We start from the raw sequence: 12,810 nt of genomic DNA on the forward strand, positions 1-12,810 counted from the left end.
CCTTTAGGTATTACATTATGGTCAAATTTTGGATAATATCTGTATTTCACATGCAGTATTTGACACAGGCAGGTGGTTGGGATATAGGGCACCTGAGGCCAATTCAAGGCCTTCTGGGAACTGTAGTTCTTTTTGGTTAAGGATTCCAGAGTTCTCTGGGAATTGTAGTTTTCCCCATACCCTAATCTGAACAGTGGTTTTTAGCTTTCCCAAGGACATGAACCCTTTCCTCAGACCAAAAACGGGCTCAAACACAGGATCCTGCTTACAATTTTGGTGGGCACCACAATCACACCTAGAATCCCATCCCCTAGCCCTGACACTGAACTCTTCAACTAGAGGAGCAGGTTGTGTTAAAGCCTCTGCCAAACAATCATGGAACCTTGTGCTGTGAGGTATCTGCCAGTTGTTCAGGATGTAGAACTGGGGAGGGGGGGGTTCTCTGGCCAGAGGAACCCCCTTGTCACATTCCCCTGTCAAGGCTCCTTCAGGCATGGGCCTGCATGAGTTGTGACCTTGGGGTACTTCGCAAATGGCACCAGAGGGTGAAGTGGGACAGTCATTTACACACAGTTGCCAGACAAAGTATAAAGAAAAAAAAGTTTTGTTTTTTTTTTTATTTTGTGGAAAACAAAAGCAGAAAAACTAAAACCCCAAACTCCAGAAAAAATCCTAAAAAATACGTTTTGTTTTCTTAAAAAATACTGTATAAGTCTCTACTCCTTTCCCTCCCCCTCAACAGCCCTTCTTGTGTCCTCTCATCTAAGTGCCCTACCCCCCCACCCCCACCACTATTCGTAGTTCTTGCTATTGTACCCCGCTTCCCAATATCTACCCAGGATGCTCACCCCCATGTTCTCTTACCTGCCACCTTACTTTGTTCTCCCTACAATTTTGATGAGCCTTGTACCCACAGTCCCATTCCCCCAGCATGCAAGAACTGTCTCCCCCTTCCTTTTCTGGAATTCAATAATCCTTCCCCCTACCGTTCCCTCTCCCAAGGATCTATTCTAAGCAGGAGCACTTAAACTGCCTCCTGCCAAATCCCCTCCCACTTCCCACCCACCCACCCCCTACCTCAAGAAATGTCAGAACCTCTTCCTGGACAGACTTAGTCAGCCAGAAATAAAACATTTTCCAGCCTTTTCCCCTCCTCATCCCATAGGCCCCTTTCCCTCCCTCCACGTATCCATGCACCTCTAAGAGAAGAAAATCTTTCTTTGGGACCCCCTATTCCCTTGGCCTTCTCAAAGAACCCTCTTCCTCTCCATCCTTTTCTTCTGAAGAGGCAGAGTCTTCTAAGGAATCTTCGGCCTCTCCCTCAGGATGTGTGTGTCTGCTCAGGCTCCTCACCGTACCTGTCTGCCCCCGACCCCCCACCCCCTATTCTCCTGGGCCAGGGATCCCCTTTTCCACCTAGCCCAGGGATCCAGTGCCTGCCCCGCTAATGCTAGCGAATGAGGACGTTGATTTCAGCCACACTGGCCTCCAGCACGTTCTCGGCCGTGGTCTTGCCGTGCTGCTCCTTGAGGTGCCGCCTAATGGCAGGCTTGTGAGCGAAGCGCACGTCGCAGTAGGAGCAGCGATAGGGCCTCGCTCCAGAGTGGAGGTTGAGGTGGTCGTGCAGCGTGGACTTCTGCGTGAAGCACTTGCCGCAGATGCCACACGAGTGCGACTTGACGCCACGGTGCACGTTCATGTGGCGGTTGAGGTTGCTGCTGTGGTTGAACTGCTTGCCGCAGCGCGGGCACATGAAGATGAAGTGCTGTGCTCGCATATGGAAGACCAGCTTCTCCACGCCCTGGAACACTTCCGGGCACTTGGTGCACTTGATGTTCTTTAGGGGATTTCCACTGGAAAAGCCTCCGGGCAGGGGTCCCCGGCTGCCCCCCGCCCCCAGGCTGCCCCCCGCCCCCCGGGCAGCCATGGCCACCGCTGCTGCTTCCACCAGACCTGAGGTGGCCCCCACACTGGCCCGGCCTCCGGGGATCAACAGCAGGCCCTCCCCTTCCGCGTCCTCGGACAGGCTGTAGCAGGCTTTCACCACGCCCTGTGGTGGGGCCACGGTGCTGGGGGGCACGCTGCTCTGGGCCAGCTCCCCAAGGTGGCTGCCCACAGAGCCTCCGATGCCCAGACCTCCTCCCAGGCCTCCGGGAGGTTTGAGCCGGTGTGCCACCTCCAGGGCTGACTCCACCTTGACAATGCAGATATCAGACACGTCCTCGTCCTCGTCCTCATCCTCTTCCTCGGCCTTCAGCTCCAGGTCCTCATCCAGCGGGAACTCTAGCTTTACAGGCCTCAGGAGTGGAGGGGGAAGAGGGGGTGGAGGTGGGGGTTTGGGGGCTGGCTTTGGGGTCCTGGCAGGAGGGAGGAGGGATTTGGTGGCACTGACACTGCTCACAAGGCTGGCATCGCTGACCCCATCCTCTTTGAGGCCTATTTTGGGCTCGATGAACTGGCTGAGGGCGTTCCGGCATTTCTCCACCACGTGCTCCATCTGCAGGTAGGAGGCTGCCGTCAGGTAGTTAACGATGTCTCTGACAGCGAATTCCAGGGCTCCCGTGTAGCAAGAGAGAAGCAGGTCAGCCACTATGCGCGCACTGTGCATCAGCGAGACCTGCAGCTCAGAGCTGGGGTTCAGCAGGAACTGGTCCCGCAGGAACGGCGAGCAGGCGGCCAGGATGACCTTGTGGCCGCGGAACTTGAGGCTGTCGGCCACAATGGTCACGTCGCAGAACCGCTCCTCTGCGCGGAGCTGGTTCATGTTCCGCAGCGTAGCGGCCTCGTGGCCAGGCAGCTGGAAGCGCAGGACTTCCACCCCAGAGGCCATTGTGGCGGGGGTGGGCAACCCTGGTTGGGAAGGAAACCGGTCAGAGACAAAGGTCTCTGGCTTTCCTAAGCCAAGGCTCCAAGCCTCGCACCCCCATTCTTGCCTGGCCCTCCAGCATCAGAGCACCAAGTCTTTAAGCCTCTTCCTCAGTTTCCCCAGCCCCCGGGGAGGCGCTGTCCCTCGGAGAAGAGGGAGGCGTGGTTCCCGGGGGCGGGGCAGCGGCGTCCGCACTCCCCGGCTCCACCGCCCGCGAGGATGGGGCGAGCCCGCGCGCCCACGGGGGAAGATCGGAAAAAAGGAGAGCAGAGGCCTGGGGCTCTAGGGTGGCCCGGGTTGCAGCCTCTTCTCACCCCGCCCCCTTTACCCGCTGCCTCATCCCTCCGCCCCCCCTTGCACGTTTGCACGCGCCTTTCACGTCCTCCCCCCGCCGGCTGCACGCATCGTGCACGCCCCCCCCACGTTCAGAACTCCGTGGCACGCCCCCCCCGCCCCACGACCCTGAGTGCACGCGCCTCTCACCTGGCCCGGTTCCGCGCGGTTTTTTTCCCCCCCAATTTCCCCCACCCCCCCGGGGTCGACTGCGCCCCCACACACGGGCAGGGCCTGGGCAGCGCGCAGGCGCGGGGGTGCACGGGGCGCGCGCGCGCGCGCGGGGCTGGCTCCGCGTGGGCGTAAGGGGGGAGGGGCGGGGGCGGCTTGTGCCGTGTGTTCCAGGCCCCGCGCGCGGCGGCGTCGGCTAGAACTCAGAGAGAAGGAAAAGGGGAGGGAATTAAAGGAGCAGGATTCCCCCTTTCCCGACCCCCCTTTCTTCACCAGCCCCCCCACACGGTTAAAGGGCCGGACGGCCTGGCCTCCCCTTTGGCCGCTATTATTTGTCCGCCAGAGCGGAAATACGTTCCGCACCCCCCCCTCTTTCTGGCTCCCCCTCCTCTGTGCCTCCGGGCCCCGCGGCTGGTCTGCGCGTGCGTGCCAAATGCCGCGCGGAGGCCCGCTCGGCTCGGGCCCGCCCCCCGCTCCCGGCGGCCCGCGGCGCAGCCCGCTCTGCGCCCCGCAAGGCGCGCCCCCGCCCCCTGCGCTCCCAGCCTGCCTGGCTTCCCGCGGGCGGCGCTGCCACCTGCTCATAGGAGGTGGTGCGGCTCTGACCCAGCTGTGCGGAGCGGGGCCCGGGTTGCAACCCCCGCCCTTCCCGGGGTCCCAGAGCACCCGAGACTATCGGGGATGTTGGTTGCTGTTGCCCATGTCTGCATCCCCTGTTCACAGTTCCTCCAGCCACACTTCCAGACTTTTCCAGGCCTTCTGAAGCTACTAACCACCCCAGCACTCCTGTCCTAAAAGATATTTAACTTCCTACGAGGCCAAACAATCCAGTGTCGTTAACTTCCTCTGTCTCAAAAATCTTGTGAAATCACACCCGTCCTGCCTTTGCCAACATTCTCAAAATTGATCCCAATTTTTTGCCAAGGCAAAAACCCTCGTACTGTCGATGACCTTGACCATTTCACCCCACTGTACAATTAGCCCTAGTACTAATTGTTCTAATTATGTGAATATTTACATTAATAAGATTCTACTATCTTTAATCTTTCCAACCGCAACCGTCCTTCCCATCCCTGCCCCTCCACCAGATTCACAAGGTCAAAGCTCCACCACCCTCAGTTCTGCACCTTTGCTTTCTTTGTCACTCCCAAACTAAGCTGCAGTCTCCACAACTTCACCACAGGCTTTTATTGAAGACTGAAAGACTGGTTCCCTCTTCCTTGCATCTCTCATACATACACTCATTTCCCCACACATCCAAGTCCAGGAGAAGCTCCTGTTTCCTGCCAACTGGATTTGTTTGTTACATCCTCCAGGACACTAGAGCATTTTCCTTACATATTAATTCTGATGGAACTGCTGGTGATATAATGTGTTCAATATCTGGTTTCCCCATTAGATTGTAAACTTCTTGATTGTATGAATTATATCTTGGGTTATGTTTTGCAAATAAAAGTCATACAATAAATGACTGACTGTTGAAGTCATTTCGCTTCAATTTAGTCAGCATCCACCCATAAAAGTTTGATGCTGACTTAAACCGAATCCTGAACTCAAGGGATGCCCTTTGATGGGGGAGTGGGGGCAGTGTTCCAATGGTGCCTCTAATCTGCCTTTCTCTTTTAAGTTCTTTAACTTTTATGTCTTCACCCAGTTCTCTGTTCTAAAATCCCTCTTTGTAGAAATATCTTTGTTTTTAGGCCACATGGATTCCAGGAAGAATGTTGGCTTTTGTGTCAGACATACCTAAGCTCAAAGCCATATTCCACTACTTATGAAAAGAGGGCCCTTGGGAAATTTACTTAATTCTCTGAATCACAGCATCTTTATCTTTGAATTGGAGGCCCTGGATTCCTTACAGAGCTAATGTGGAGTTATGTGAGCCTGCATATCAGTGAGAGGTGCTGCATCAGTGAGAGCTCCTTTCTCCTTTGACTAATTGAAAAACAGACTTAAATTTTCAAAGAACTGTAACTAAAAATTCTGCTTCCCTCATTAAGACAGGTGGTCCTTGGTAGCAGGTAGAGTTGAGAGCTGGTGACTCTTTCAGGTGCCTAGCCCACCCAGTTACAGTTTTATATGGAATCAAGTTGTGGTGCACAAGGCTGACTCTTCCTGTATAGTCTGGTGAGGAGATGTTGTAGGAGTGTTTTCACATATACCCCACATAGGGATATCTAAATCCTAGGCCTTTGTCCCCCAACTTCTGCCAGTATAAAATGACAGGACTTCTTGCCCTTGGGTGGCAGGACCAACGCCTTAGCCTAGTGTCAAGAACAAATAAATTCAGGATTCTTGTAGGGTTGAGAAATAAAATCTGATTAAGGATTCAAGAAAAAATTAGGAGACAGAAGTTCTGTAGACTTACTATATGATCCAGTAATCCTACTCCTGGGCATGTATCTGGAGGGAACTCTAATTTCAAAAAGATACATGGCACCCCAATGTTCATAGCAGCACTATTTAACAATACCCAAGACATGGAAACAATCTAAATGTTCATCGACAATGACTGGATAAAGAAGTTGTGAGATATATATATATATAATATATATATAATGGAATACTACTCAGCCATAAAAGAGAATAAAATAATGCCATTTGCAGCAATATGGATGGAACTGGAGATTGTCATTCTAAGTGGAGTAAGCCAGAAAGTGAAAGAAAAATACTATATCACTTATATGTGGAATCTAAAAAAAAAAGACACAAATGAACTTATTTACAAGACAGAAACAGACTCATAGACATAGAAAACAAACTTATGGTTACCAGGGAGGAAAGAAGGTGGGAAGGGATAAATTGGGAGTTTGAGATTTGCAGATACTAGCTACTGTGTATAAAATAGATAAACAAATTTCTTCTGTATAGCACAGGGAACTATATTCAATATCTTGTAGTAACCTATGAGGAAAAAGAATATAAAAAGAATATATGTATGTTCATATATGACTGAAACATTATGCTGTACACCAGAAATTGACACAACGTTTTCAACTGACTTTACTTCAATTAAAAAAAAAAATTAGGAGACAGAAGTTCTAGATTCTAGCCAGGTTTGAAGTCCTCAAGTCCTCAGAGGTTTCAGTATTCTCTTCAATGAAATGAAGGGATTGTCCTCTGAAGTCTTTTCCAGCCTTGTGTCTACAAAAGTTCAATCTGAAAAGGGGTGTGTGTATTTTTGTGTGTATGCTTAGGAGAAGTGGTCAAGGACTAGCTAGCTCCTGGCTTAGTGAACTGCTCTTGGTTATGGACCAAGCAGTGACCTAGTAGGAAATGTCTAAGTGGTAGAAAATCTTAGACACTTCCCCGTGGCATTCAAAGTATTTTTCGCAGCGGGTTTATTTTTGCAATTGTGCTTAGCCCAGACTGAAATAACTATATGCCTTGAGCAACCAATTGAAAAGGAGGAGGGAAGTCTGCCTGGATTTCTTAATCCATAGGCTGATAAGACTTTCTGGTATTACAACAAAATTTCCAACTTCTCATTTCTGCTTGGACCCACACTCTGCTCTGCCCTCACTGTAGAAACCCTGGTGAAAACTGCAGCCTGTTCAGACAATGGTGACAGGTGCTCACAGCTTGAGAAAAGAAACCATATGACACATTATGCTGTACACCAGAAACTGACACATTGTAACGGACTATACTTCAATTAAAAAAAAGACACCTCAAGAAAACAAAAGGCCCACACCACTCCCATCTATTTGTAAAACCACCTTTCCTAAATTCCCATCTATCTCCTGCAAAGTATCCCATTCCCCAATCTGTACATCCTCCTAGTATTTCATTTCCTCCAGTTCTTTGCAAGCCTCTCACAGCCTCAGCCTCCAGACCTATTCTTCCCCCCATCTCCTGCTTTTGAGAGAATTTAGTTCTCCCTGCAGCCCATGACCTTCCCCCTCCACACCTTCCCGGCCTTGCTCAGCACTAAGTCTGGGGAAATGATGGCGGGTTCTCCTAGCTCCTTGTCAATCCCAGGAACAGGACTCTTCCACTTCAGTCCAAACACCCTTTCCTCCCAGCCTCAAGAGTCCTGCTCTAAAGCTCCCCGCCTCTCTCTCCTTGTTGCCATGAGCAACTCACTTCCGGGCCTGCCAGTGTCCATGCTAATAACCCAATCCACACCCCAATTAAAATATCTTTTTTTTTACATTTTCTTGGATTCATTTGTATGGTTCAAAATTCAAAAAATATAAAGAGGTACATAGTGAAAGGCCTCCTTCCCACCCCCACCCATATCCCTCCCCCATCCGCAGCCTATATTACTGGGTTCTTCAAAGCTTCTTGGCCTCCTTCCAACAACTTTTACCTCGACTCCATCTCATTCACTTTCTTCCTAGAATCATACTCTGGTGATTATCAACATCTGGAATTTCATCCTCTGAAATTTACAGTGCCAGCATACCATTCTCCAAGGAGCCCTCAGCTTGCTCCCTCCTGGAGGGCAGTGAGTATAACTGCTCTGTTCTCCCAGGAGAACCTTCAGTCGTGGGTCTTTCCTTTTCTATCAGGCCCTCCTCCTTTCTTCCCTTCTTTCCTTTCTTCCCAGTCTAGCCAAGGTACCACTCACAATGCATCACGCAGCTGCTCTTGGCAGGCTCCCTTCAGCTGGGCTCCAGGTGCCACTTTGCCCCCTCCCGCAGCCCCCTTCAACTCTGTCCACTCTCCTGAGTACTCACCCCCCCCAACCTTCTTCAACCTGGTCCCTCTCCAGCTTCCTCTCCTCTTCCCAGCACAGTCAGCATTTGGTGTTCCTCACTCGCCCTTTCCACTCTCTCTTCACATTCATCCTCTCTCCTAAATTTATTGTGATTATACTATAAGCATGGAAGCATGTATAAAATAAACATTTACAGTTAAAGATGAATGTAACAGACTGCCTGGGCACCTGACAGCAGCTTAAGAAATAAATTCCCAGGACATCAGACGTCCTGCGTGCTCCAAGTTATCTGCATCCCATTCCCTCCCTGCAGACTGAACTCCACCCTCAATTCCTCATGTTCCCTTCCTTTGCTTATCTTAGTTTCACTATCTATGCATTGTAAGTATTTCTAAACAGTATATACTGTTTAGATTTCCCTGTTTGATCTTCACATGTGTGGAATCACTCTCCATGTGTTCTTTTGGGGCTGGCTTTTTTACTCAGCATTATGATTTTGACTGTGTAGCTGTAATTCATTCACTTTCTTTCTGCATGCTCACACCACAATACGTCCTCACTCCTGTCAGTGGACATTTAACTTTGTTTAAGCTGATGGTTATGACCACGATGCTGCTGTGAGCTCTCTTCTACTCTTGTCTGGTAAGTTTCTCCAGGGCAAGTCTTCAAACTAGGACGTGTGTATTTCTGTGATTGGAGAGAACTGTCCAAGAGTCAGGTAGACCCGGAGAAATATAAGGGGACCATTTCAGATGTGTAACACTCCCATGTTGTTGTGTAAAAATGTGTTACAGCTCAGTTACGACAGCAACCTTGAGCTGGGCAGCACTCCGGGAGTTGGAGAACTCAGGTTTATTACACCAGCAGACCCAGGACAGTTAACACTGGAAGCTCTGGACCCCAGCTGTAGGTTTACACAGGCTTTTATAGGCTGCCAGTTTTACACTTTGCAACATCATATGCAAATAGAGTATAACAGAAGTTGACCAACCAGGAACAAGCTTTGTAGAAATAGACCAATTAGGAGTGAGAGAAATAACCAATCAGGAGTGAGCTCCATGCAAATGAAGTACTACAAATGGACCAATCAGAAGTTAGGGAAGTGGACCAATCAGAAGTGAGAGTAATAACCAATCAGAAGTGAGCTCAGGGAACCAATAGAATTTTAGGGGTAAGTAAGCCATTTCAGAGGCAAAAAGTGAGATAGAGCCTCTGGGCCAGGGAACTGAATGGTGCTGTCAGGAGAGTAGTGGCCCTGCTTGGGGGGTCCTGCCCGTCTTTTTTATGGGGCTTCCTGCCTCAATGTGAGTTGGGAAGTTGGTGGGCCTGAGAGCCGCCCCCACCCCCCTTAAGGAGTGGGTATTCCCTCCCCCTCCCCTTGTCCAACCCTCCCTTACTACAGAAAGAAGGCACAAGGGGAAATCCAGGAGGGTCAAAACACCAGCGGGCACCAAAGGGACAGTTTCAAAATCTCACCGAGAGAGTGAGTGACCTCATGACACCATTCTGCCAGATACTTTTTCTTTCCTTTCAACAAAATTGAAGGAGGGCTCATTGAGTGTCAGCTGATTGATTTTTTTCTACCATTTACATTATTGAGGTGAAATTCACATAACATAAAATTAACGATTTTTTTGATAGCTTAGGTACATTTTATTGACTTTCTTTCAGAATAAAATTAACGATTTTTAAGTGAGCATTTAAGTGGCATTTAGTCCATTTTCAATACTGAGCAACCATTGAAACATTTTCATCACTCCAAGACATTTTCTATCACCCCAAAAGAAACCCCATACCGATTAAGCAGTTGCTCCCCGTTCTCCTCCCTCAAGCCCCCAGAGACCACCAATATGTGTTCTATTTCTGTGGATTTACCTATTTTGGATATTTTGTATAAGTGGAATCATACAATACGTGGCACTTTGTGTCTGGCTTCTTTCGCATGGCACAATGTCTTTGAGATTTGTCTGTGTTAGCATGTATTAGTACTCCATTCCTTTTTATGGCTGAATGATATTCCAATGTAGGTTTATACCATAGTTTGTTCATTCATTTGTTGATGGACATCTAGGCTGTTTCCACCTTTTGGCTATTGTGAATAGTGCTGTGATGAACATGTATATACATGTATTTGCTTCTTTTTGTTCTTTTTTTTTTTTAACATGTATTTGCTGAGTATCTGTTTTCAGGTTTTTGGGGGGATATACTCATAGGAGATGAATTTCTGGATTATATGGTAATTCTATATTTAACTTTTGAGGAACCACCAAGCTGTTTTCCACAGCAGTGGAACCATTTCACCAGCACATTGTAAGGATTCCAATTTCTCCACATTCTAGCTAACACTTTTTATTTTCTATTGTTTTTGTTGTAGTTTAATAGGTGTCCTAGTGGGTGTGCAGTGGTAAACTACTGTGATTTTGATTTGCATTTCCCTTGTGACTTATGATGTTGAATATCTTTTCCTGTGGTTGTTGGCACCATTTTTATGTCTTTTCTGAGAAATGTCTATTCAGGTCCTTTGCTTATTTTTATTTACTTAAAAAATTTTAATATATATATTTTTGAAGTATAGTCAGTTTACAATGTCGTGTCAATTTCTGGTGCACAGCACAATACTTCAGTCAGATTTAAACTGAGTTGTTTGCCTCTTTGTCTTTGAGTTGTAAGAGTTCTTTATATATTCTGAATTCTAGATCTTTTTTAGACATGATTTACAAGCATTTTCTTCCATTCTGTAGGTTGTCTTTTTCACTTTCTTGATAAATGTAAAAAAAGTGAGAGGGTGGGGGTGTATATAGCTCAGTGGTAGAGTGCATGCCTAGCATGCATGAGGTCCTGGGTTCAATCCGTGGCACCTCCATTAAAAAATAAATAAATAAACTTAATCCTGCGCCCCCAAAAAAGAATAAAAAAAGAAGTGATAAAAAAATTCATTTAATAATGAACAATTATTTTAATACAGAAAATTGTCCTGTCAAATATAACTCTTAACAAAGAAACCTATCTCTTTAGAAGCTAAAAAACGGTATGTATTGATTGGATACACTTTGCTTCTTCTCTTGTCCAAGTTTGTTTCCCAGGAAGCTAAAACCTTGCTCGTATTTCACTGCCTTTTAAAATTGAATAACAAAATGTTAATTTGTGTAAAAAAAAAAGACATTTTCTACCGTCAAGAAGACTGTAAATAATAAATAGGCAACCACAGCAGACATAAGTGTGGAGATTGAGGCAACCTGGATATTATGAGGGCTCAGGAGAGACCCCAGAGGGAACTCCCTGGTCTGCTTCTCAACATTTGTCCTGGTCGGGGAGGGTGTAGCTCAGTGGTAGAGTGTGTGCTTGGGGTGCACGAGGTCCTGGGTTCAATCCCCAGCACCTCCATTAAAAAACAAACAAGAAACATTTGTCCTGGTTCCTCGTCCCGACTTCTCTGTCAGCCCCTGGTCTCTTGCCAGAACTACAAATGTCTCCTAACTCCTTCAATTCACTTTCCACATTGATTCCACAATAATAATTCTGAAGCGACCAACCCTGGCTCTTGAGTAAGGTACCTTCTTCACAGTCATCATACTGTGGCCTCCCCTTCCCTCTCCCACCCTAAAACTTCCTGAATGTACTCTAGGGCTCCAGACTCCAAGCCTTTGCTCCATGTACTGCTTTGTCTGGATTGCCCTCTGTCTTTTAAGAACACTCATCTTTTAAAGCTTATCTCCAGTTCCTCTATGAAGCTTTTCTAAACCTCTGGGGAGACGTGATACCTCCCTTTTTGTGTTCCTCTAAACTTTATATGCGTTCCTATCTCAGGTTGTATCAGCCAGAATGGCTAAGTAACACTGGAGAAACGAACAATCTGGCAATCTCAGTAGCTCAACACGAATTTTATTTCTTACAATGCTACCTGTTGGGTCAGTGGAATGGTGCTGGGAGTCTCTGATCAGCACAGTCACTCGGGGGCCAGATATAAGGACATTCTGTCAGAAGAGGGCGCTGCAGTGTCTCACATTGCACTGGCAATGAATGCATCTGCCTGAAAGAACTCACATGGCTTGGGCTCATACTTCACTGGTGAAAGCAAGCTGAAATTCAGTCCTACCATGTGCCTGGAAGGCAGAAAACGGCAAGATTGGTGAATGACTCAGTGACTATCACAGCTGGGTTCAGTGCTGACCAGCTTGCATGACTCTCTCCCATGGGACACCGAGGGATCCCAGACATGTCCCAGGGTCCCTGTCCTAGAGCAGTGTGGAGAGACCAGTACACTGTAATTCTCTGTGTTAATGTTACAGTCCAGGTTTGACTGGAGTGTTGCTGGGGCAGAACCCATGAAAGAAGGGCAATGGAACATGGGAGAGGAGGATGGGAGAGGGACAGTCTTAGTTGAGTGTCCCTGGAAGTGGATGGAGCCTGAGATAGAGGTATAGGCAGGTAACTTAGGTGATTCCAGAAAGCAGAAGTGAGGGAGTGTGAGATCGCAAAGGAGGAAAAGCCAACTAAGATAGTGACAGTGATTCAATTCCATTGGAAATTTCTGAGGAGAGAAACAGAAATTGTCCAACTGAGGGACCAGGGGGCATGAGCATGTATCCCCCAGTTTCCATTCTCTGATTAATTGCAGGTTGACTCTGGGGCTGTTTCCCTGTCTTTCTTACATGTGTTGCCCTTTGAGCACCGATGTACCAGAGAAGGCCCAGGCTGGTATGATTTAGTGCAAAGTGAAACTGAGCTGCAAAGACCCGCAAGCCTCAGCCACAGCTGAGGTCAGAGGTGGGCGAGGAGA

General features: G+C 48.0%; 1 protein-coding gene and 1 non-coding gene across 2 annotated transcripts; one reads left to right on the forward strand and one right to left on the reverse strand.

The window, feature by feature from the left end:
* Positions 1–612: 612 nt before the first annotated feature.
* On the reverse strand, positions 613–3,669 carry ZBTB12 (zinc finger and BTB domain containing 12). The gene is made up of 2 exons (XM_032462746.1): positions 3,350–3,669; positions 613–2,850 (listed from the first exon to the last, which is right to left on the reverse strand). The coding sequence occupies exon 2, from the start codon at positions 2,828–2,830 to the stop codon at positions 1,451–1,453; it is 1,380 nt and encodes a 459-aa protein (XP_032318637.1). The 5' UTR covers positions 2,831–2,850; positions 3,350–3,669; the 3' UTR covers positions 613–1,450.
* Positions 3,670–11,342: 7,673 nt separating this feature from the next.
* TRNAP-GGG lies at positions 11,343–11,414 on the forward strand. Its single transcript has one exon. It is a non-coding gene; the product is annotated as a tRNA-Pro (tRNA).
* Positions 11,415–12,810: the final 1,396 nt, after the last annotated feature.

Source organism: Camelus ferus, chromosome 20 (assembly GCF_009834535.1).
Source record: "Camelus ferus isolate YT-003-E chromosome 20, BCGSAC_Cfer_1.0, whole genome shotgun sequence".
Classification (NCBI taxonomy): Eukaryota; Metazoa; Chordata; class Mammalia; order Artiodactyla; family Camelidae; genus Camelus; species Camelus ferus.

What these genes read in the sequence shown, in the direction of transcription:
- ZBTB12 (XM_032462746.1), bottom strand. Translation starts at nt 2,830, where the DNA reads ATGGCCTCTGGGGTGGAAGTCCTGCGCTTCCAGCTGCCTGGCCACGAG.